This window comes from Epinephelus lanceolatus, chromosome 20 (assembly GCF_041903045.1).
Source record: "Epinephelus lanceolatus isolate andai-2023 chromosome 20, ASM4190304v1, whole genome shotgun sequence".
NCBI lineage: Eukaryota > Metazoa > Chordata > Actinopteri > Perciformes > Serranidae > Epinephelus > Epinephelus lanceolatus.
The window spans coordinates 1,107,485-1,131,170 of NC_135753.1; the positions used below are offsets into that span (position 1 = coordinate 1,107,485).

A 23,686-nucleotide genomic window follows, 5' to 3' on the forward strand; every position below is an offset into this window, starting at 1 on the left:
TCAGTTTTGGGAAATTACGATGTTTAGAAAGCACAATCTCAGGGAGCGCCATGATCTGTGATGCATCCATATATCAAATGTGCACACCGCCCCTACCGTATTAGATGGGTAGCATGGCAATCCAACTACAAAAATGCCAGTTGAGGGAATCCGAAGACATTTTTAACTCATGTTGGTGTGCAAACACGAGGTCCTCCACGGTACGCTTTGAACACTTTATTGACTTACAAAAACGTCAAAAACACCTACAAAAAGCAGAGTGTAAAAAAGACTTAAAACGAGCTCGTGCAAAAGGACAAAAATACTACGATTATAACGAAAACCCATTCAGTCGACACACACACAGACACGGTTGAAAAACTGTGTGGCCTCCCCTGATTCTCATTCCATAACACTTATCAGCTGTGACTCCCCTATCTAACCTACATGTGACTGATCACCACCTACGCCCACAGCTGTGCAGGTAACCTGTAGCAACCCTAGTGCCTACTAACACTGAGAGACACGGCACCTGCTACCAGTTTAAATGACTGTCAAGTCAGCAGACGTATTAACTCCGTATCCTCAATGAACAGTCCATGAAAAAATTATTTTTTCCAGCAGATAGGCTATCTTAGTTACAACATGACTGAACTAGCAAAGCAGTTTTGTGTTGCTATGTGTGGTATTTATTCAGTTTTGGGAAATTACAATATTTAGAAAGCACAATCTCAGGGAGCGCCATGATCTGTGATGCATCCATATAGCAAATGTGCACACCGCCCCCTACGGTATTAGATGGGTAGCACGGTCAGCTGAAGAAGAGCGGCTACTGACGTCACTCTCCTGCGCCGTTCAGATTGCCAAATCATTTTCGAATTATGGGCACTATTTTGCAGGGCAGACCACGAAAATGAAATAGCAATGTCTTCTTTGTTTTTTTTTTTGATTATGGCATAAAATGTGCAGTCTTGAAGAAGAAAATGCAAATGCAAATAGGTTGATTGATTATTCATTTTATTTATGAGTCAAATAATGCAGCCACATTCTTAAAATGAAAAAGCATTTCTGTAAATGCATTTTAATTTTCAAATTTTACATTTCAAATTGAATTTTGGTATCTATTTGCTGGGGCATATTTTGAAAATTAAATCTCAAATGTCTTTTTCTTTTTCATTTTAATTAAGTGAAAGCATGAGCAGTCTTGAAGAAGAAAATTAAAATGCAAATAGGATGATTGATGATTAATTTTATTTATGAGTCAAATAATGCAGCCACATTCTTAAAATGAAAAAGCATTTCTGTAAATGCATTTTAATTTTCAAATTTTACATTTCATATTGAATTTTGGTATCTATTTGCTGGGGCATATTTTGAAAATTAAATCTCAAATGACTTTTTCTTTTCCATTTTAATTAAGTAAAAGAATGAGCAGTCTTGAAGAAGAAAATTAAAATGCAAATAGGATGATTGATGATTAATTTTATATATGAGTCAAATAATGCAGCCACATTCTTAAAATGAAAAAGCATTTCTGCAAATACATTTTAATTTAAATACTAGTCACGATTCGCTTCCATAATAGGAGATCTGTTTGAGGATAATGGTGTTCTTATGTAATTTTCAATGGTTAGAGACAAATATGGTGTAGATGAATTTTTTGCTTACTTCCAGGCTCATAGCTTTATTAATGCAACTGATAAATCTTCTCAGATCAAGACATTGTTAGGGCCATTTGAGAAATCTGTCATACAATATAAGAAAAATAAAGGGTTCATTTCATACTGATAATTTTGTGAACGACGACCAGCGAAATATAGATAAAGTGATGGATCGATGGGAAAAGGACCTTCAAACGAGCTATGAAAAAGAAAATTGGAAAGAATGTATCCAAGAAGTTCATTCTCTGTTTTTATGTAATAGATTAAAAGAAATGCAATACCGGATACTACACAGACAACATATAACACCACATATCTTAAGTAGAATTGATTCCAGCAAGTCTCCCATATGTACCAAGTGTAAAATTTCTTATATGCATTATTTGTGGGAATGCTCAAAAACTGTTATATTTTGGTCCGGTATCGTTAAAGAATTGAGATTAATTTTGAAATGTAAGATCTGTAAAGATCCCGGACAGTTTTTATTAGGGCTGCCGTCAAAAAAACAAATTATAGACACTCAAAGATATAAGTTATTAAAGAAACTTCTTTGTTTAGCAAGGTGATGTATACTTCTAAATTGGATTAAAGAAGAACCGCCATCAGTAACACTGGTATAGAGAAATCTTTAGAATAATGCCGATGGAAAGATTAAGTGCTAAACTCAAAGGAAATGAGCACAACTTTACTAAGATATGGCAGCCACTAATAAATTACTTGCCCAAGGACCTTAGCGACACAATCCGTAAAGGGTATGACACAATGAATTGGAGAGTGCCTGGGGCAGTCTGATTTGATGATTTTTTTTTTTCTTTTTTCTCTTATTTTTTTTTTGTTTTTTTACTAACTTAGCATGAGTATGGACTGAACTTGATTACAAATGAAAGTGGGAAATAAAATGTTAACACAGATAAAGATGTATATGTGTATACACAGATATGTGCAGAATCTCGAGAGACATGAACTATGTCATCCCATCCTATGAGTTTATTTTGGATTTTGTTTTGTAGTTTTATCACTGTTTTTTTCCCCTTGTTTATGGGTATTGTGTTATGGGTATTGTTTGTTTGTCTTTGGTTTGTTTGTGTGTTTTATTTAATATGCCACAAATATGAAGGAGGAATGGACTTGAAACAAAATGTTGTGGCTATTGTATGTAAAATCAATTAAAAATTAAAAAAAAATATATAATATAATAAAAAAAAAAAAAACAAGAATACAGTTTTTACTATAGGTACAATAATAATGTAATGATATGCTATCATGTTATCAGCATGTTATGTTATTGCTATTATCACTCAAATTGTAGTTTCTCTCGTTCCTTTTGTTTTTGCCTTTCTCTGTTTGTACTGTAAGAGCTCTTTGGCTAAACTCTGTGTTTAAAGTGCTTTATAAATAAAGTTGACTTGATTTGGCTTATCCAGCTCAGCCGCTAAACCTGATGGATAGGTATTGGTCTAATATTAATTTTGCTGTAACCATCACAGTATCAGCACAAACCACTGTTACAGTGATATTTCAGTATATTCGCAGGTGCAGATTAGGTTTTGAATTTAACAATCAACCAGTTTCACCTTAAAGCATAGTATAATTCCCTCTCATTGCATTCTTTAAGGCTGCACACATTTTGTCTGGATAGTTTTGACCATAAAAAAGACTGAATGTTTTGAGCACATTAAATGTCCCTGGTATCTGAGTCTCAGAGTAAAGTAATTCTACAAGGACTAGTGTCTATATACAGACTCTACAGCTGTATCGCTGTCTGCCGGAAGTCAGACGCTGAATACAGCTGATGGGTTCCGAGAATGTACGAGGACTGACGCTGTATGAAAAGGCTAAAAAAAACAAACAACAAAAAAAAAACATAAACATGAATTTACACAGATTTACAGTTTATACACATTTTTAGAAATGACCAAAAGGCCTACAGTTGGATCCTTCTTTTGTGTTTATTGAACTTTCATTACATTGTGTAAAAACACTGGAGTTGACAATTGCAGCTCTTCTCACTCATAGCAGCAAGATATGTAAATCAAATCAGGTTATTCTGCCAGACAATAAATAATCTGCCTCTTTGGATGTCACTGTTAAAAAACATTTAAAAGCTGCAGCATTCAGTTTTATTTTACACAACCTATAAACAGACACACACACATATAGACATAGCTATATATAGATATAGATAATATATAGATACACATATGTATGTGTGTGTGTGTGTGTGTGTGTGTGTGTGAGTGTGAGTGTGTGTGTGAGTGTGTGTGAGAGAGAGAGAGAGAGAGAGAGAGAGAGAGAGAGAGAGAGAGAGAGAGAGAGAATTACTTTGCCTATATGTATAAAAATAACAAAAACAACAGTAGTATGTAAAATAGATTTAAAGTGAAACATTGAAATTAGCATCATTGTCACAGGATGGCATTGTTGCAATAACAAAACCAACATGGCTGGAATGCAGTTTGTTTCAGATTTACCTCAGCACATTTTGAATAGAGTCACATAGACTTGTTTTTTAACATCATCATCAATGTCTTCATCTCTGCTGAGTGATATCATCCAGAACAATCTCCCAATATGTTTCAATTCCCCAGATTGGGGAAGGTGTGGGTGGGGGGGTCAAAAGTCACAGTACAATACAAATATATGTAGCTATAAAGTCCAACCAGGTACACATGCCAGCTTTTCAGCTGAACTGGATACTTTGTACAAATGATACATTTAAGAACTAGAGAAGAGGTCTGTAGCACCTTAAGGAGCTTTAGAAGTACGTTAGCAGCTTGAACCAATACCAAAAATATATTGCAGTGTTTCTTACATACACATTCAAGAAAGTTCACTGGTACCACTGAAGCTTATAAAGAAGTTTGACATGAATTGCTAAAGGTCTGTGCTTCTCACTGAAGAGCATCTCCTGTCTCCCACTCACCAAATGGATTTGGGAGACATTCTGTTTTTTCTTGGGCAGTTAAATTAGCTTTAGAATTTTGAACTTGATCTGATACCACACCCCAAATCTGCATCTACTTTCTCCAATGGATAGAAATTATTTTTGGTCAACTTTGATCCATGCACAGTTAATTGCTTGTATTCACCCCACATGAAATCCTCAGATTCTGTCATACAGTTCATTGAAATTATACATGAAGTTGAAACTGCAATCAACTGATTGAAAAATGTATGTTCATCAACCAGCTTTCAGGCAGAAACCACTAAGAAATCAAGTAATATTCTTCCATATTGTCACACTGAGGTCAAAGGATGATAGAAGAAGACAAAATCACCCTTGGAGTTATTGAACATACAGTATAGCTTGTTTGTCTTTTTAACATCTAATTAAACAACCCACAAAAAAATGATATAAGTGCTATATAATTGTCCATTTAAGCTTTATTATTGTCTGTGCTCTCAGACCTAGAATAGTCAAAGAAGGCCTTCTGAGAAATTCGGCCAACAAATATATGTGATTAACATGCATTGTTTTTTAAAAGACCCCTCAATGAGATACACAGAACACTTGTGCAAGTAAAGCAAAAATGACACTTTGATAGGAAAAACACTGTCAGAATTGTACCTGTAAAAATAAAACATTTTATATTGTATTTAAATATTATTGTTCTCTAAAAGAGCTAAATATATCATCTATACATTTGTAATGAAGGTTTTAAACAAAAGGTATTGGATGAAATAAAGGCATTCAGTTTACAAAAAGTGCTATGATTACAAAAAAAAAACAACGGTTTTGTAAAACCACAAACCTTCACAAGATACAAACAGGAAACTTCAATAAATGTTTTGACACATTCAACTCTACCTTTCACATAACCTAGAAAAATATTGTCTCCATTCATGTCCTGTCATTCAGGAGGGTAAAAGGGGAACTTAACACTTCTATTTCATCATCATGTTTGAATTTCAGAGCACAACAACAAGATGAGTGTTTGAGGTATAATCAAAACACTATTGGGTTGTAGATGCATCAAGCATTTCATGGAACTAAGATGCTCCATCTGTTACTTGCTGTGGTAGGAGGTGAAAAGGTGAGGGTACAGGCTGTAAAGTTCACATTTTTTCCATAGTGTGCAGTCCAATGTCTTGTGAAAGTATAAAAAGGACATTTGTCCAAAATTATATCTGTTCTTATATCTGTTCTACATATTAAATATGTTATTTTTATTTTATGAAATAATAAAATGTGACTTTTCATCCTTCAGTTCTGTTGTTGTAGGGCTGGGTATTAATTGACATTTTTTGATATGTGCCAGTATGATACCGGAGATTTTATTATAATACCAAAACTAAATATAAACCATGTTTGTCTTTTTTTATATTACAGCATAAATGACAGTACTCAAATGTTGAGCATGAAAGTTCATTCTTGATCTTGGGTACAGCAGTTTGACAAAATAATATTAACTAAAGGTCCACTTACTAGATTTTGTGCTGCCCTTTAAACAGTGCCATGTTCATGTGCCATCTTGTGACCTAAATATGGAATTTTGGACACATGATACATTTTAAATGCCAAAAGTTGTTCCGACATAAGCAGCCAAAGAAGAACTTTGTAAAAGTAAAATTGGCTACAGAAGGCAGTTTGCCAAATTGAGTTATGAGTGTACAAACTTCCCATTTCTTTTTTTAATGTATGCCTGCAAGCCAGTGTTTCCAGTAGGTGTGCATTTGCCCTCATTTTTTTCATCAAAGTTTGGACTGAAATCAGGAACTACTGGACCAAAGAGAAGTAAAGAAGATTATGGATCTGACTACACATTTGATGTCAGCTTTCAGTACAGATTTCAGTATGGCAGTGCAGCGCAAACGTTTTGGTTTATACCCAGCCCTACTTTCCTGGCTAGTGATTTTACTCCGTTAACTGTATGAAAAATAAGACTACAGTCATAAACCCAGAACTAGCAACAACTGTAAAACACAGTAAATGGTATCAGACTGACAACCAACCCCAAGACGGCCTGTTTTGGGACCTTAGTATCTTGTATGTTACATCAGGATTTGGAGCTTGCTACACAAACCTTTAAATGTATTTTTGTGGTCTCACATATATTTACAACTGGCCCAGAATGAGAACATTTTGCCTTGGGTTAAAAAACATAAGATAAATGTTTTGGCTTTTCCCCTAAGGTTTGCATAGGGAATGCTATGTGACCAGACCACAGAGTAACATACTGGGTGCAAATGGGTCACAAATGAGGCTAACCCCAACTAGCAACTACCATGGGAGGTAACGGCAGTTACTAATGACATGCAAAGCAATGCATCAGTGCTATCTATAGTTTACTAGGATTATGTTAGCATTTTGTTGGCAAAAATTTCTTGAACCTCATTTTTCAACTTAATACACCCACTCATTTGACCCAATTATTACCGCAGATGTATTCTGCATCTGCTTGTTCCAACACATTATTGAATGTGTATAATGTGTACACAGTTCAATATTCAAATCCAAGAGTCCATGGTTCTAATGGCCAAGGTCACCTGAAAATTCCAGATGTCTTGTGCTTCACTCCAGCATATATCTGTGGTAATGTTGGAGTGGTGTGAATGGTGATGCTAGTGGATGATATTGCCATGGTTAACCTGTGGGAAACAATGTAAAAAAAAATGTTGTGCATTCCTTTCAACACAGCCATTATTTGTGCCATTTTTTCATATTTCTTGTCTCTAAATCACAGCAAACAGCCGATATGTAATATGAATTGCATGAAAATAAGGCGTAACTTCTAGTTACAATGTATGATTTAAATGAAGGCTATTTGTGTCCATACTGACTGAGTAGTGAAGCGGCTTTGCATGACTTTCAAAGTTCAGCCCCAAATCAAAAATACATATTTTATCTCTTACCTCTAGTGCTGTTTATCAGTCTAGATTATTTTTGTGTGAGTTGCTGAGTGTTGGAGATATCGGCTGTCTTCTCTCCAATATAATGGCACTAGATGGCACCAAGCTTGTGGGGCCTGTATTGTTTTTTTCATTCATTCACATCCATCGTGCCACTTCTGGCGCCTGCAATGGTAAAGCAAGGCTGACGCACCCTCCTCGTATTTTACACAACTCTCTCGCTGGTGCTATTGTAGACTAAGTATTTATTTCAAAAGGACCAGGCCATTTAATGGTTCTGTATCATCATACCCATGTTAATATAAGAGGGGATTTTAATATTAAGCGGGAACCACTGCATGTGAATGGATGACTGGGTGAGCTTTTGTGCTTTGATCACCTGCTGTACTTCTAAGGTTTTTATGGATGAAGTAAGGCAAAAGTAGAGTAATATGAAGCACATTCCCCAACCCAGACAGTATTGTAAACTAACTTGTTACTTTAAATAAAAGTAACTGGTAATATGTGATATATTACATTTTGAAAGTGACTTTCCCAACACTGGAAATGAACAGAACACGAATCCATAGTTGACAGTCCGTTAGCCACCAGCAATAACAAATAGCAAAAATAATATTCTAACTAACAGACTGATACTGCTAGCAGGAGCTAGCTAATGTTATAGCTCACGTAAGGAGGAAGCCATTAATATTTACATTCCATGCTGTCATGAGCACAAGTCTCCTGTCCTAAAGTAGATGCGCACTTCCTTCTGCATGGTGGGTGGGTGGTAGGTAAAGTTTCGTAGACAGGAAATGGTTCCTAAATGAAACTGCTTACAGCAAGGTCTGTTGATTATCTTGTGTAATCAGGTTACGATTTTTGGAAAGAGACATTGCTGTTGAGTTTTTCAAATTTTTGGGCACCTAAAGCCGAGTGCCGTCTAGTTCCATTATATTGGAGAGAAGTCAGATACTCTCTTCGGGCAATATCTCCAACACTCAGCAACTCACACCGCAACTATACATACTGATAAACAGCACTACAGGTAAGAGAAAAAAATTGTATGTTTGATTTTGGAGTGAACTGTAAACCTGTTCTCATTGCAGATTGTCAAATACAGACAAATTGTCACTTCCCCTCTGCATCTCATGGCTACATGAAGGCCACAGAGCTAAAATACATTGTGACAGCTGGTTAATGTTGTGAATCAGTCACATTTAGCTTTTGGCACAAAAATACTTGGAAAGGCTTAGAAAAAAACATCATAAAAGACATAGCAGATGTGTACATCCAAAAAACATTTGAGACAGATGCTGGACAAACAGAATGGCAATAAACAACGTGAAAAAAGTCTGCACACTGTAGCTCCCCTAAGTGTAATTTACTAGCACATCCACAAATGTTGTTTTGAGCTAGACACTCTTCTTCAGACTCCTCAGTGAGTCTGAGGAAATTCTTCAGTTTTATTAAGTCTAAAGAAGTTCCTCAGACTCTTCAGTCTAAAGAAGTTATTCAGAATCTTCAGTGTAAAGAAGAGCATCTAGTTTACCCCCTGCCTGCCCTGTTTGGACTTTGTCGCTCTTTATACTACATCATTGCTCTGAGCGTCAACTATTTCCATGGATGGGTTCACACTGGACTTAGCTGACAGGCCATTGTGTCTCATTAAGACACTAAAGGCTGCCTTTGGCATCAATATCACACACTGAGGAGCGTGACAATGTATCAGTATTTGACGTCCTGAGAATGAGAACAGGTTGGAGCTGTCCCTTTTTTTTTTTTTTTTTAGATATATTTTTTGGGCAGTTTTGCCTTCAATTGATAGGAAAGTTAAGTGTGAAAGGGGGAGAGAGAGGGGGAATGACATGCAGCAAAGGGCCACAGGCTGGAGTCGGACCCAGGCCGCTGCGGCAACAGCCTTGTACATGGGGCGCCTGCTCTATCCACTAATCCACCGACACCCCGGACCTGTCCCTTTAATACTGGAAAAAAAGATGAGGAGATAATGTGCATTTGTGTTTGTGTGGACTGACTGAGGCACTTCGGTGAAATGCAGCTACTTTTCATTGAGTCACTGGTTGGAGCACGGTTACATACAGCTTTAACTCTGTTCCTAATCTTGTAATTACCAAAAGCCGCAGACAATGCTGAGTAGCACCCCTCTTGATGGTTTGGTTAGAGGAGGAAGCCCTGGATGCAGAAAACTGCAAAAATACCATCTCAAGAAATGAAACCCTATATGTACATCAAAATATGTTTACACCAAAACATCATGTCTCTTAAAAAATGACTGTTCCCCAATTTTGTATTGTTTAATATAATATGTAGTTCACCTAATTCACCAAAAAAAAAACACAAGTTCTTTTCCCTCAGTTGGGATGAGGTTTGTTTTGGTTGAATTTGTCCATTGGTCCTACCACTACACCAGGATAATGGAGGTAAATAAAATTTGCTTTGTGGAACTTAAAGCCTCCAAAACTTTGTTATCACTGAAGAAATTCTACAGCCATCTGTGTTTTAGTAACAACTAGTCCATACCCATTGAGTGCACAGTTGGCCATGTACAGTTTCACATGGTGTGTGTTTGGGGTACAGGTCATAGGAAACTGCAGATTAAATAGTCAAGTCAACCCATTAAGAAGAGCAATGTATTCAGACAGAGTTTTTGTGAATTTGATAGTACGATTGCTTTATTGAAAGTACAGTAGTAAAATTGCCAATAGTGGGATAGTTAGTGGGCTAAAACTGTACATTTGAGGTAGCACTTTGAAAGGCAGATAGTTAAAGTCATTGCCTTATAGAAGCTCAGTGGTAGTAAGTTTTCCAACTTTTGCCAAGAGGGAACTTTAGATATTGGTCCCTAGATTATGTTCACCGAGTTTCATGCACATTGGTCAAACTTCCTAGGAAGAGATTGATTTTAAGTGTTTTTCAAAAAATTCAAAATGGCGGAAAATCTATATAACCAGAAGTTATGGGTTCTTGAGGCAAATTTGTTCCTCATAAGGAGAGGCATCTCTGTGCAAAGTTTCATGTCTCTACGACATGACATGAGATATGCCCAAGTTTGCAATTTCAATCGGTTGCTATAGCGCCCCCTTTGGCCAATTGATGTGATATTGCTTCATTCGCATCCTCCCACCACCCTCTACCACTATGCCAAATTTCACATGAACTGATCAAGTCAGTGAGGAGAAAAACGTGGAACAGACACACCCACACACACACCATCATTTTGAAAGTGAAAAGTGATATTGATATTTATAGATTATCCAATAATGTTATGGTTATGTTTTTTACATGCCATTTTTCTGATCCTATCAGCAGACAACACTGCTGATATTGTTTGATTTGACAAAACCCAGATTACATTCAATGATTCGTTTTTTCAACATCTATTACAAAGGTTTTAAAATCCATGTTTTCGACAATCTCTGTGCAAGGCAACTTAGGTATGGTTAAGGTTAGGGAAAGATCGTGGTCATGTTATTTAAGGCCAGTGTAACTTCAGATCTGTAATATAACACAAACTCCTGTATCCTGCATGAAAGTCAGGTCCTAATGTCTAACTCCATCCTAACTTTCTGCTTTCAACATATAGGGCTCTAGTTTCCCGGCGCGTTGCAAGGTGGCGCAGGGTGGCGAACCCCTCGCAGAGCTAGTTTCGAGCAGCCCAACCCAAGGCGTGCTCAGTTTGGTACTTTGGCAGACTGAGGTGTGCTGAGATGGGTGTGGCGGCACAGCAAGGGGAGGTGTCGACAGATCCAGCTTGGCGCAGTGACAGTTTCATGCCAAAAGGCTTCACCGAAGGTGCACTAAAAGCTCGCCAGCTGAAACCAGGTCTACTGTCAACGCAGGGGGAGGGCAGCCGGTGTAGTGGAAGTTTGGCTGACCAGCGGAGAGTGCGCACACGTCACCAAAACCTCACAGGCAGGTCTCCAGAATGTCAGGCACATTGACGATGCAATAAATACCCACAAAAACCACTATTCAATGCAACTATCTGCAATCAGCACATAAATGTATCTCTATATTGACTGTCCCGTCACATCTGATGTCAGATCAAAAGGGACTGGCACCGTTTGGCACGCGTAATGGAAACCCAACACACAGCTGCAAACTAATGAGTTCACATCACTCTCAGCCAACCACAAACAGCCACAGCATCAGATAGGCAGTATATATTCAGCATCTGTCATTTTAGGAAAGTCAAAAGAAAAGAAACAGAGTGAGACTGCGAGAGAGAGAAAGAGAGAGCGCGTGCGCATGAGAGAAACGCACACACACACACACATATACATATATACATATATATATATATATATACACACACACATGTGTACATACATATATATATATATATATATATATATATATATATACAGTACAGGCCAAAAGTTTGGACACACCTTCTCATTCAATGCGTTTTCTTTATTTTCATGACTATTTACATTGTAGATTCTCACTGAAGGCATCAAAACTATGAATGAACACATGTGGAGTTATGTACTTAACAAAAAAAGGTGAAATAACTGAAAACATGTTTTATATTCTAGTTTCTTCAAAATAGCCACCCTTTGCTCTGATTACTGCTTTGCACACTCTTGGCATTCTCTCCATGAGCTTCAAGAGGTAGTCACCTGAAATGGTTTTCCAACAGTCTTGAAGGAGTTCCCAGAGGTGTTTAGCACTTGTTGGCCCCTTTGCCTTCACTCTGCGGTCCAGCTCACCCCAAACCATCTCGATTGGGTTCAGGTCCGGTGACTGTGGAGGCCAGGTCATCTGCCGCAGCACTCCATCACTCTCCTTCTTGGTCAAATAGCCCTTACACAGCCTGGAGGTGTGTTTGGGGTCATTGTCCTGTTGAAAAATAAATGATCGTCCAACTAAACGCAAACCGGATGGGATGGCATGTCGCTGCAGGATGCTGTGGTAGCCATGCTGGTTCAGTGTGCCTTCAATTTTGAATAAATCCCCAACAGTGTCACCAGCAAAACACCCCCACACCATCACACCTCCTCCTCCATGCTTCACAGTGGGAACCAGGCATGTGGAATCCATCCGTTCACCTTTTCTGCGTCTCACAAAGACACGGCGGTTGGAACCAGAGATTTCAAATTTGGACCCATCAGACCAAAGCACAGATTTCCACTGGTCTAATGTCCATTCCTTGTGTTTCTTGGCCCAAACAAATCTCTTCTGCTTGTTGCCTCTCCTTAGCAGTGGTTTCCTAGCAGCTATTTGACCATGAAGGCCTGATTCGCGCAGAGATGGGTCTGCTGCTAGAACTCTGTGTGGCATTCATCTGGTCTCTGATCTGAGCTGCTGTTAACTTGCCATTTCTGAGGCTGGTGACTCGGATGAACTTATCCTCAGAAGCAGAGGTGACTCTTGGTCTTCCTTTCCTGGGTCGGTCCTCATGTGTGCCAGTTTCCTTGTAGCGCTTGATGGTTTTTGCGACTCCACTTGGGGACACATTTAAAGTTTTTGCAATTTTCCGGACTGACTGACCTTCATTTCTTAAAGTAATGATGGCCACTCGTTTTTCTTTAGTTAGCTGATTGGTTCTTGCCATAATATGAATTTTAACAGTTGTCCAATAGGGCTGTCGGCTGTGTATTAACCTGACTTCTGCACAACACAACTGATGGTCTCAACCCCATTGATAAAGCAAGAAATTCCACTAATTAACCCTGATAAGGCACACCTGTGAAGTGGAAACCATTTCAGGTGACTACCTCTTGAAGCTCATGGAGAGAATGCCAAGAGTGTGCAAAGCAGTAATCAGAGCAAAGGGTGGCTATTTTGAAGAAACTAGAATATAAAACATGTTTTCAGTTATTTCACCTTTTTTTGTTAAGTACATAACTCCATGTGTTCATTCATAGTTTTGATGCCTTCAGTGAGAATCTACAATGTAAATAGTCACGAAAATAAAGAAAACGCATTGAATGAGAAGGTGTGTCCAAACTTTTGGCCTGTACTGTATATATATATATATATATATATATATATATATATATATGCCAAGTTTTCATTGCTGTTATTGTTAAAGAGCAATTACAATTATAATTCTCTATTCACATTTGCTTGAAAAAACTATTATTTCCTTACTACTCATAAGCAGTGCTTTAATCACTGTTTGTGTAAAACAGAATCATTGTGTCTCCCAACACCATCATGGTTTTAGCTTTCAGAGAGCTCATGTTCATGGATTTTGGCAGAGAAGTCAAACCTACAGAGCTAACGTGTTTCGTGTTTGAGGGGGTAACTGCCACTTGAATTTATACATAAATAAATATGGAACCATACCATGACCTTTTTTTTCTTTTACCATCAAACTACTGAATCAATTCTAAACTGAAATATTTTGGAGCTTTATGGAGCTTACAATATATTTGCATTATTGATTTGTGGATTTGTGAATTTGTGAATGTGGTTTGGAGACCTGTGTATTTTGTTTGACTGGAAGCAGAATACAGCAAAGCCTGTTTTCCACCCAAATCACTCATCACAAGCCTCTGTACAAGATTTAAAAACTGAATGACTACCAAAGTGTGGCACAGTCACCCATAAAAAGATTTTCTTAAAAGATTCTGAATAGTTTGGCTAAATTACTACATAGTAGCAATATTTGGAGTATTACAAAATGTTTTATTCACTTCATGGACTATGAGGAGTTCTATATTGTCCAACATGAATACATATTCACACATATACTACATATTTTATACTTCTACTCGGGAATGGGAATTATTATGCATTTGGAATTTAAAAAAATATTATTTTGTAATTTCTACTTCATGGAAATAAGAAATCAAAAAGCAGACTGACAGAAGTGACTAAGGCCTCTAGTTTTGCAGACCGGGCGAGGTGGAGGCGCAGTGCACCTGCACTTCGCCAACTGGTTGTGGCCAGGTGGATTTTGCAAGTTTGGCATACCGTGCGCGCTAGCGCAGCTACTCCTCTTTCCTATCTCCATCCCTCCTACCTGCGCAAGTCGGAAAGAGGGAGGAGAGAAGGCTTGGAGTGGGTTTTACACAGCTGATTCACATCACACCAATCAAATGAGCCCCTCTCCTTGCCCTTAAATGCGCCGCGCAAAGGCGTAATTAGAGTTTACTCAATTCGCCATGGCAGAAGAGAGCAGCAGCGTCAGACGGCCAAACTTCTCCCAGGAGGAAACTGATGTTTTGGTCCGGGAGGTCCAAGCTCGCAGTGTCCGAATATACGGAACTGCGAGCAGACCTCCACGGGCTGATGATGCAAAGGTAGCCTGGGAGGAGGTCACCACAATTGTAAATCGATGTTGTGTTTCTCTCATGCGCGCGCGCGCTCTCTCTTTCTCTCTTGCAGTCTCACTCTGTTTCTTTTCTTTTGACTTTTCTAAGATGACAGATGCTGAATATATACTCCCTATCTGATGCTGTGGCTGTTTGTGGTTGACTGAGAGTGATGTGAACTCATTAGTTTGCAGCTGTGTGTTGGGTTTCCATTACACGTGCCAAACATGCCAAACGGTGCCAATCCCCTTTGATCTGACATCAGATGTGACGGGACAGTCAATATAGAGATATATTTATGTGCTGATTGCAGATAGTTGCATTGAATAGTGGTTTTTGTGGGTATTTATTGCATCGTTAATGTTCCTGACATTCTGGAGACCTGCCTGTGAGGTTTTGGTGACGTGTGCGCACTGTCCACCGGTCAGCCAAACTCCCACTACACCGGCTGCACTCCCCCTGCGCTGACAGTAGACCTGATTTCAGCTGGCAAGCTTTTAGCGCACCTTCGGCGAAGCCTTTTGGCATGAAATTGTCACTGCGCCAAGCTAGATCTGTCGACACCTCCCCCTGCTGCGCCGCCACACCCATCTCAGCGCACCTCAGTCTGCCAAAGTACCAAACTGAGCGCGCCTCGGGTTGCACTACACAAAGCTAGCTCTGCGCGGGGTTCGCCACCCTGCGCCACCCTGCGCCGCGCCAGGAAACTAGAGGCCTAAATGTCTTGTAGCCATTTCGTTTAGCATTGTGAACAGTGTACTTTGGTTCCAGATTACTCTCAGATAAACATCTTATTTTAGTGTATTAGCTCAAATATCTTCTAAATATTTTTTATATTTTTGGGATTTAGTAATAAAGTACTCTCCATCAAGTAGTCCATAGACAGCTTCTTGGTTTTTCCACTGCATTTTCTGTTGTTAATTTGAGAGGTGGAGAGGTGTGTTTACCAGCCATCTCAAAAAACAAAACAATTTTTTTTTAACTCTTTAGTGTAGTGATGTTTGATGATATGTATTCTAAAATTCTATGGGCTATGTGTTAGCAGACAAAAGCACACTGTCAAGATAACTTAACATGGAGCTAAGATTTGAAGCGAGTCCAGACTTTTGACTGGGACTTTAAGATATATTTGAATAGTTGAATATATGCTTTATTATTTGTGAAATACTAGGCAGAGGTTGTTATTTTTTAAAGTCAGTCCAAAGGGGTCTGGTGAGAATATGAATTAAGCTATGGAGATTTTTGCTTTTTTTTTTAAAGAACAAGGCCTCTAGTTTTGCAGACCGGGCGAGGCGGAGGCGCAGTGCACCTGCGCTTCGCCAACTGGGTGTGGCCAGGTGGATTTTGCAAGTTTGGCACACTGTGCGCACTGGCGCAGCTACTCCTCTTTCCCACCTCCATCCCTCCTACCTGCGCAAGTCGGAAAGAGGGAGGAGAGAAGGCATGGAGTGGGTTTTACACATCCGATTCACATCACACCAATCAAATGAGCCCCCCTCCTAGCCCTTAAATGCGCCATGCGAAGGCGTAATGAGAGTTTACTCAATTCGCCATGGAGGAAACTGATGTTTTGGTCCAGGAGGTCCAAGCTCGCAGTGTCCGCATATACAGAACTGCGAGCAGACCTCCAAGGGCTGATGATGCAAAGGTAGCCTGGGAGAAGGTCACCACAATTGTAAATCAATGTTGCGTTTCTCTCGTGCACGTGCGCTCTCTCTTTCTCTCTCACAGTCTCTCTCTGTTTCTTTTCTTTTGACTTTTCTAAAATGACAGATGCTGAATATATACTCCCTATCTGATGCTGTGGTTGTTTGTGGTGGGCTGAGAGTGATGTGAACTCATTAGTTTGCAGGTGTGTTAATCAAATCAGGTTGGGTTTCCATAACGGGTGCGAAACGTGCCAAACAGTGACAATCCCCTTTGATCTGACATCAGATGTGACGGGACAGTCGATATAGAGATACATTTATGTGCTGATTGCAGATAATTGCATTGAATAGTGTTTTTTGTGGAAATTTATTGCGTTTGCATTTATTGCGTATTGCTGGTAACCTGCCTGTGAGGTTTTGGTGATGTGTGCACACTGTCCCCCGGTCAGCCAAACTTCCCCTACACCGGCTGCGCTCCGCCTGCGCTGACAGTAGACCTGGTTTCAGCTGGCGAGCTTTTAGCGCACCTTCGGCGAAGCCTTTTGGCATGAAACTGTCACTGCGCCAAGCTGGATCTGTCGACATCTCCCCCTGCTGCACCGCCACACCCATCTCAGCGCACCTCAGTCTGCCAAACTACCAAACTGAGCGTGCCTCGGGTTGCGCTGCTCGAAACTAGCTCTGCGCAGGGTTCGCCACCCTGCACCACCCTGCGCTGCGCTGCGCTGCGCTGCGCTGCGCTGGGAAACTAGAGGCCCAGGTGTTAGATTCAGCTCTCATATCCATACCAATAATTCCCAATTTTAATGGTTCACTTTTGCATACCACCCTTGCAGTGACCTTTTATGATAAATAAAATACAACGGTACTAGCATATATACAAACTTAAAAGTTAATGTCTTGCAGATGTAAAATCAGCATTCTAGATCTTTGCATATGATCCACAATGGAAAAAAAATTCGGTCAGTCAGCAGTTTCAAGCAAGATGATTTAACTACACTTCTTAGAAGTTTGACGTTTCGTATAATACTTTTTTATAACTCTGATAAAGAAGGCACAATGACACTAGCAAGGAAAGAGTGGGACATTTCAGCAGCCATGTTCAAAACCATCAGCAAAGTGCACACTGAGCCTGTAGTAAAGAGAACTCCACTGGGGTGTTTTACATGGATCATTTCAGCTAGCTGACTGGGTGAGGCCCATAAACAGTAAATGGCTGTGTGTTGGTGTGTCACAGTTTAGTTTTCTACGTGGAAACTGGTGCCTGTTAATCCAGATACATGGCTGAACTTAACTCTACCACTGAGGATGCTGTGTGAATGGAATTGGTGAATGGTCTCAATTGAGTCTCTATGTTAAGATACACTGATGCTACCTTAACATCAGTAATGTGTTTGGTTGACTTTGGTTTGGGATTAGGGGTTAACTAAGAAACTCCAAAACACATTCAGTTTTCATTTAACATCCCCACAGCTGGAGAATAACATACATTTTGACTAGAAAATCAACAAACTACCAAAATGAACTGTAATACAGTTGCTCAGTAGTTACTACTCAGCTCCGTGTCTATAACTATGTGAATGAACTTCAGCTTTATAGATTTATCATAAGGACCAGATTGATGTTTTTGCATGTTTTTGCCTATTTCACATATACTTTATTTAATTCCTATAGCATGTTTGAAATGTTTTTATCGCTTTTCCCTAAATTTGCAGGAAGTCCTAAGTCCTATAATTTCACCATGTATGGGAAATAAACTTATGGAGACTTGAAGTCTGGTTGTGTAATCCAGGGGAGTGAACATTAGGTCTGCTGCTGCTGACAAGGTGACATCACTGAACTGCCTAATGCAGCTGTTATGCGCATACATTACAGCAATGTTACAGACAAAAACACAAGCAGGGTTAAGTCAATGTCACTGCAATGAAATTACTATTAGCATTCATCTATTTAAACAATTTCAAACTTCCAAAAAGACTAATTCATGTCCACATTATTGTGAGGAGTTTTTGCTCCATTAATGTGTATGTGATGTGTTTTTGTCTGTGATGCAGTGCACAGAGCAGTGCTGCACCAAAACTGAGAACTTGAGCTGTATTGACATTTATGAGCACTGTCCACGGCTGAATTTTACAAGCCTACACTACGATTCCAAATGTTTATGGATATTGAAACTTGCAGGTCTTTGAAACAGTAAATTCTCTTGGTATTTGCAACCCATTATGTTAGGTTATACAACTTGCAAATGGCAAGAAACTAGAGTTTAGATATTGTATCTGCATATCCACACAACACAAGAGGATCATTTATTGGTATTATGTGAACATGTCATTAGGGAGAAGTCGTGGTGAAGATTTGGCAACTCATCAATAAAAAGATGAAAAGAATACATCCTGAAAGTAGCACAGCTGATGAAGCCAACTGTGTATGTGTATATGTGTGTGTGTGTGTGTGTGTGTGTGTGTGTGTGTGTGTGTGTGTGTGTGTGTGTGTGTTGCTCATGTCATCATATTAAATGGCCAGAAGTGCTAATATCTTTAAAACTTTTACTAGCATGTTGTTTTGGTTCTTGCTGGGGAGGCTGTGTAGCTCAACACGTGTGTCAGAATGTTGGTGTTAGAGTGCATGTGTGCTAAGCGCAGTACATACTGGATCACTGAAAAGCTTGGTGGAAGCGGGGCAGTGTGGTTGATGGGTTGGATATGAAGGAGGAGGGGAGCCTTTGAAGTGGACTCTCTGAGGCCTCTGGGCCTTCGGGAGGCTGGGAAGGCAGGTGGACGAGAGTTGTGGGCTCTTCACTCGGTGGATAGGTGACACCCTCTACCCCGCTGCCCCCTGCGTGGTTGTACGGGGGCCCATTGAGTGGCAGGAAATTGAAAAGCTGTGAGAAGTCCATCAGAGAGGAGGAAGAGGCCAAAGAGTCACCTGTGGTGGCTGCTGCCATCGGTGAGGACATTTTGGACATGGACACCCCCTCGCTTGCTTCCTCCACCAAGCCCACTTGAGGCTCCAACTCAAGTTTTGAGGAGGAGAGTTGTGGTTCTTGGGCTGCAGAGGATGAGGAGGGCATGCTGCTCTGTAGCTCCATCAGGTAGGTCTCCAGTTCTCCCTTTAGATTCTGCTCTCGCTCCTGTGAGGAGATGGTGTATGAGGTAAAGTTGGAGCCCAGTGGGTACTTAAAAGAAAAGGGATTTGTGGGAGTTGGAAAAGGCTCTGTGTCCAGGACAGGCCCTGTGCACATGTTGAGCTGATGCAGCCTTGGTGTCAACATTGCCGGGAGCTCGCCCTTGATGCCCCCAGGCGCTAAGTTGTAGACAACGGGCTCCAGCAAATCAGCTGGCTCAGTTTTTACCCTCAGCAGCTCCCGAGCATGGCTCTTTTTCATGTGACGTGTCAGGTGGTCCTTCCTACCAAAGCGCTGGGCACAGTACTGACAAAGGAAGTCCTTCCGTCCGGTATGAACCACCATATGTCGTCGCACATCTTTACGGGTGTAAAATCGCCGCTCACAATGCTCGCAGCGATGCTTTTTCTCTTTGGTTCCGCCAGAGGACTTGCCAGCATGTGTTTTGAGGTGTTCCAGAAGAACCCCAGTGCTGGGGAATGGCTGCAGGCACACTTGGCAGGTGAGGTCTCCACTGTTGGCAGCGTGGAGGGCAAGGTGGCGTTTGAAGCCAAGCTTGGTGTTGTAGCTCTTGCCACACTCCTGACAGGTGAATGCCTCCTTGTATGGGTCATGAGTGTGTAGGTGATTCTTTAAGTGATCCTTGCGGTGGAACATTTTCTCACAGTATGAACACTTGTGGATTTTTTCTGGTGAGTGAGTTGCCATATGCCTTGGAACACAGACACATTCTATGAGCACTCAGAATTGTTGCAATCATGTTTAAGTAGGCATGCTTTACATTACACATAAACACAAGACCTGAGAGCTAGTATTCATAAACACATCATTCTGATTACTACTGAGCACTATGTTAGTGAGGTGTAAAGAGAAAAGCAACATGATGCAGCCTGTTATGTGCTGCTGCTTGTCTGTACCGTAGCAGCTTGTATTTGGAGACAAAAGCCTTGGTGCAGTCGGGATGTGAGCAGCAGTAGGGTCTTTCTCCTGTGTGAGAGTACGAGTGCACCTTCAACTTCTCCAGACTGTTGAAAGTTTTCTGACACTCCTGGCAAGGGAAATTCTTTTTCGGCTTCCCCTCTGCTCTTCTGCGCCTCCCTGTGGGTGGGGCAATCTTGGCTTTCTCCAGGATGTGGTCACGGTGGCCCTGGGTTCCCGTGGCCATGGCACTCTAAGGCTGACCAGCTACATGGACAGGGGTGCAGTGCCCAAATGGTGCTGATGCAGTTATTCTATCCAGTTTTATGTGCTCAACACTTGCCGGACCCAGGGGCCTGAAAATGAGAGAGAGAGAGAGGAAATGATCTGCATGGACACTAAAACCTAACTCACACATCAACTGTAATGGTATGTTGTTTTTCCATTAGCCATTAGACAGATCGCTACAGTTTACATCAGGACTGTATAAACCAGGGGTCGGCAACTTTTTTAACATGAAGTGCCATTTTAAATTTCCTTGTTAATCAGTGTGCCATGTCAAAATAATGTCAATCCCTTGCTCCTCAAAATGCACATTCAAACTTTGGCTATGTTCTCACCTTTTGTTGTTTGAGGCATTGGATTTAGGCAGCAGAGCTCCTCCCTTACAGTTAAATTACTGCCAAACATGTTATGTCATTCACATCCATCATTGTCCATCCATCCATTGCTCTCATCAAGTGCAATACTAAGTTGCAAACTTTCCTTTTATTTTTTGTTTGTTTCGTTTTGTTTTTTTTTTGTTTGTGTGTTTGAGTGTGTGTGTATGTATCATTTTGTGTCACCTCTCTGAATTAGGAGCTTTTTGTGGGTCCCTGAATGCTGCGTGAAACTCTTCATGAGCTCTTTTTTTTCCCCCTCACCAGCAGTTTGTGGAGTTTGAGTCATGGAGTGAATGACTGAACAGTCGATTCAATCAGAGCTGATCGGATCGATGGATGAGAGGAGCAGATGCTGAAGCGGGTAGTTAAGTTTCACTCTCCCTGCGCCTGGCATTCTGCTGTTCCATCTGTGTCCAGAGTACGTTTACAATGAATAGCCGAACTGTAGGCTTTGTATATTCCAACAGCACATCTAATGAATGGTCCAGCTCCAAAATTAGAAAATCAATAGCAGCAGATTTTGTTATTGTGAAGGGCTGCCACAAATAAAAGAATGTGTGGTAAACCGTGCACTGAAACATGTCAAAAAAAACTCTTCTGCAGGCTATTGCTAGTGTGCCATTAGTTGAGTTACAGCATGCCCATGGTTGCCGACCCCTGGTATAAAAAGTTTGCAACCCTGCAGGCACAATTTGAACTTATGACAGTGGTGTACCGCACTTAAAGTGTAGGGGTGCAAAATCACAAAAATATCAGGTCTTGCAAAATGTTGCTTTAAGTCTAAAGATAGCTGGCTAGCTAACGAATCTTGCCTCATAATACAGGCCCCTGTAGTTTTTCAAACCTTGTCTTTAAGTTATTTGTGATATTGATAAATAAAATTGAATTGAACTTTGAGTGCCCAAAACAAAAAAAGATATGCTAGATTTAATGTATGTCAACTATTCTATTAAGGGGAACAACGTTGCTCCTTCCTCTGATTCCTGCTGGATTACAAACACAAGCCTCTAGCCTCTTGCTAGAGGATTGCATAATGTGAAAAACTATATAAATAGACTTTTTTGGATTTTGAGTCTATCAGTATAAAACTTAGTTTGCAGCTTTGTGGGACTGAGATATACCATCCCTCTATAACTGAGCAAGATCAGTCAAAAAAACATGGTGGCCACCTATCAAACCTCTTTGCAAGGGGTGGAACTTATAAGGACATAGAGCATAACTCTAGTTTTCTTTCAGCAATCCTGATTGAGATCAGTGGATACATCCTGTAGCAACTTCTGAATTGACAGACCAAGTTTAATTCAGTTCTGATAAACACACTTTCGAAAAAACTTTTGCAACTACCAGTATGCACTGTGCCACACCAGACCAATAAACACTTGCGCTGGTGGGTGATGTAATGCAAACGTGTCCATTTGAAACAATGGCAGCCGGCTGGCAAGAAACAATCTTGTATTACGGTTAAACAGTAAGCTAAAACTGTTTCTAAAAACATTTGAGGTGAGAAATAGGCAACTCAGTTACAGAACCAGCGCCGCTCAATTTTACAGTTTGATCTCAGTTTTTCAGCCTCTGTTTTTACCGTGGTAATGGACCTGCATTTGTATAGCGCCTTTCTAGTCATCTCGTGACCACTCAAAGTGCTTTTTACACTACGAGTCACATTCACCCATTCACACACTGGTGGCCGAGGCTACCATACAAGGTGCCACCTGCTACTCAGTTTTAACACACTCACACACCGATGGAACAGCCATCGGGAGCAATTTGGGGTTCAGTATCTTGCTCAAGGATACTTCGACATGCAGCCTGGAGGAGCCCGGGATCGAACCGCTGGTCTTTCGATTGGTGGACAACCGGCTCTACCTCTGAGCCACAGCCGCCCACACTGTGCAGGAAACAGTATGGCACCTACTTCCTGTTCATTAACTCTCACTATTACATCTTAACACTGTATTAAAATATGTTTCTAAAAATACTGTAGGCTGGAAATGGGCAATACAGTAAAATAATCTTGATATATCAGCACTGCCTGAGTCTAAGTTTGAGATAGAAAGAGGGGCGGGTCTGTCTCTTGACTGCAGCTATACTCTGTGTCCGCAGTGGCCAGCAATATGAAAATGTGCAAGCCCAAGTCAGTGAAAATCTGCTGAATTAAATAAATTATGTCATCCAGTGGAGTTTCACCGAGTGGCAAGGTGGAATATCACAGCACTGGTTAAATGGAGGAAAGTTTACCACAGTTTATTTATACATACTATCCACATTGTTTAATACTTGTTATGATTTCCCAAAGCTAAGTTAACATTTCTCACCTGTGTGCTGGATGTATGGGCTCCAGCAGATTGACCCCACCGGCTGGATGCCATCATCGCAAGCAAAATGGACACTACACTGCGTGCACAGTGCTATGTGGAAATCGGACATATCAGCACTTAAAATGTGGCTGTTGATCTGCAAAATCTGGCATAATTTATTGCTCTTATACCGCAATTGGTGCTCAGTACTGTCTAAAATAGATTTCTAAATGGAAGTTTGTCACTGGCATCAATTTTTACACTGCCAGTCACATGAATAT

At 40.3% G+C, this 23,686-nt stretch overlaps 1 protein-coding gene across 2 annotated transcripts in view; it reads right to left on the bottom strand.

The window, feature by feature from the left end:
- Positions 1–3,570: 3,570 nt before the first annotated feature.
- Positions 3,571–23,686, bottom strand: part of plag1 (pleiomorphic adenoma gene 1) — a 33,611-nt gene continuing 13,495 nt past the window's right edge. The window contains exons 2-4 of one of the 2 annotated variants that reach the window (XM_033639372.2): positions 20,446–20,802; positions 19,054–20,240; positions 3,571–7,229 (exon numbers count right to left, since the gene is read on the bottom strand). In XM_033639372.2, coding sequence (XP_033495263.1) covers positions 19,058–20,240; positions 20,446–20,693 — 1,431 coding nt within the window. In that variant the 5' untranslated portion in view covers positions 20,694–20,802 and the 3' untranslated portion in view covers positions 3,571–7,229; positions 19,054–19,057. Of the gene's footprint in view, positions 7,230–18,687; positions 20,241–20,445; positions 20,803–23,686 lie in introns of those variants that run through there. The other variant, XM_033639371.2, reaches the window with a different exon arrangement.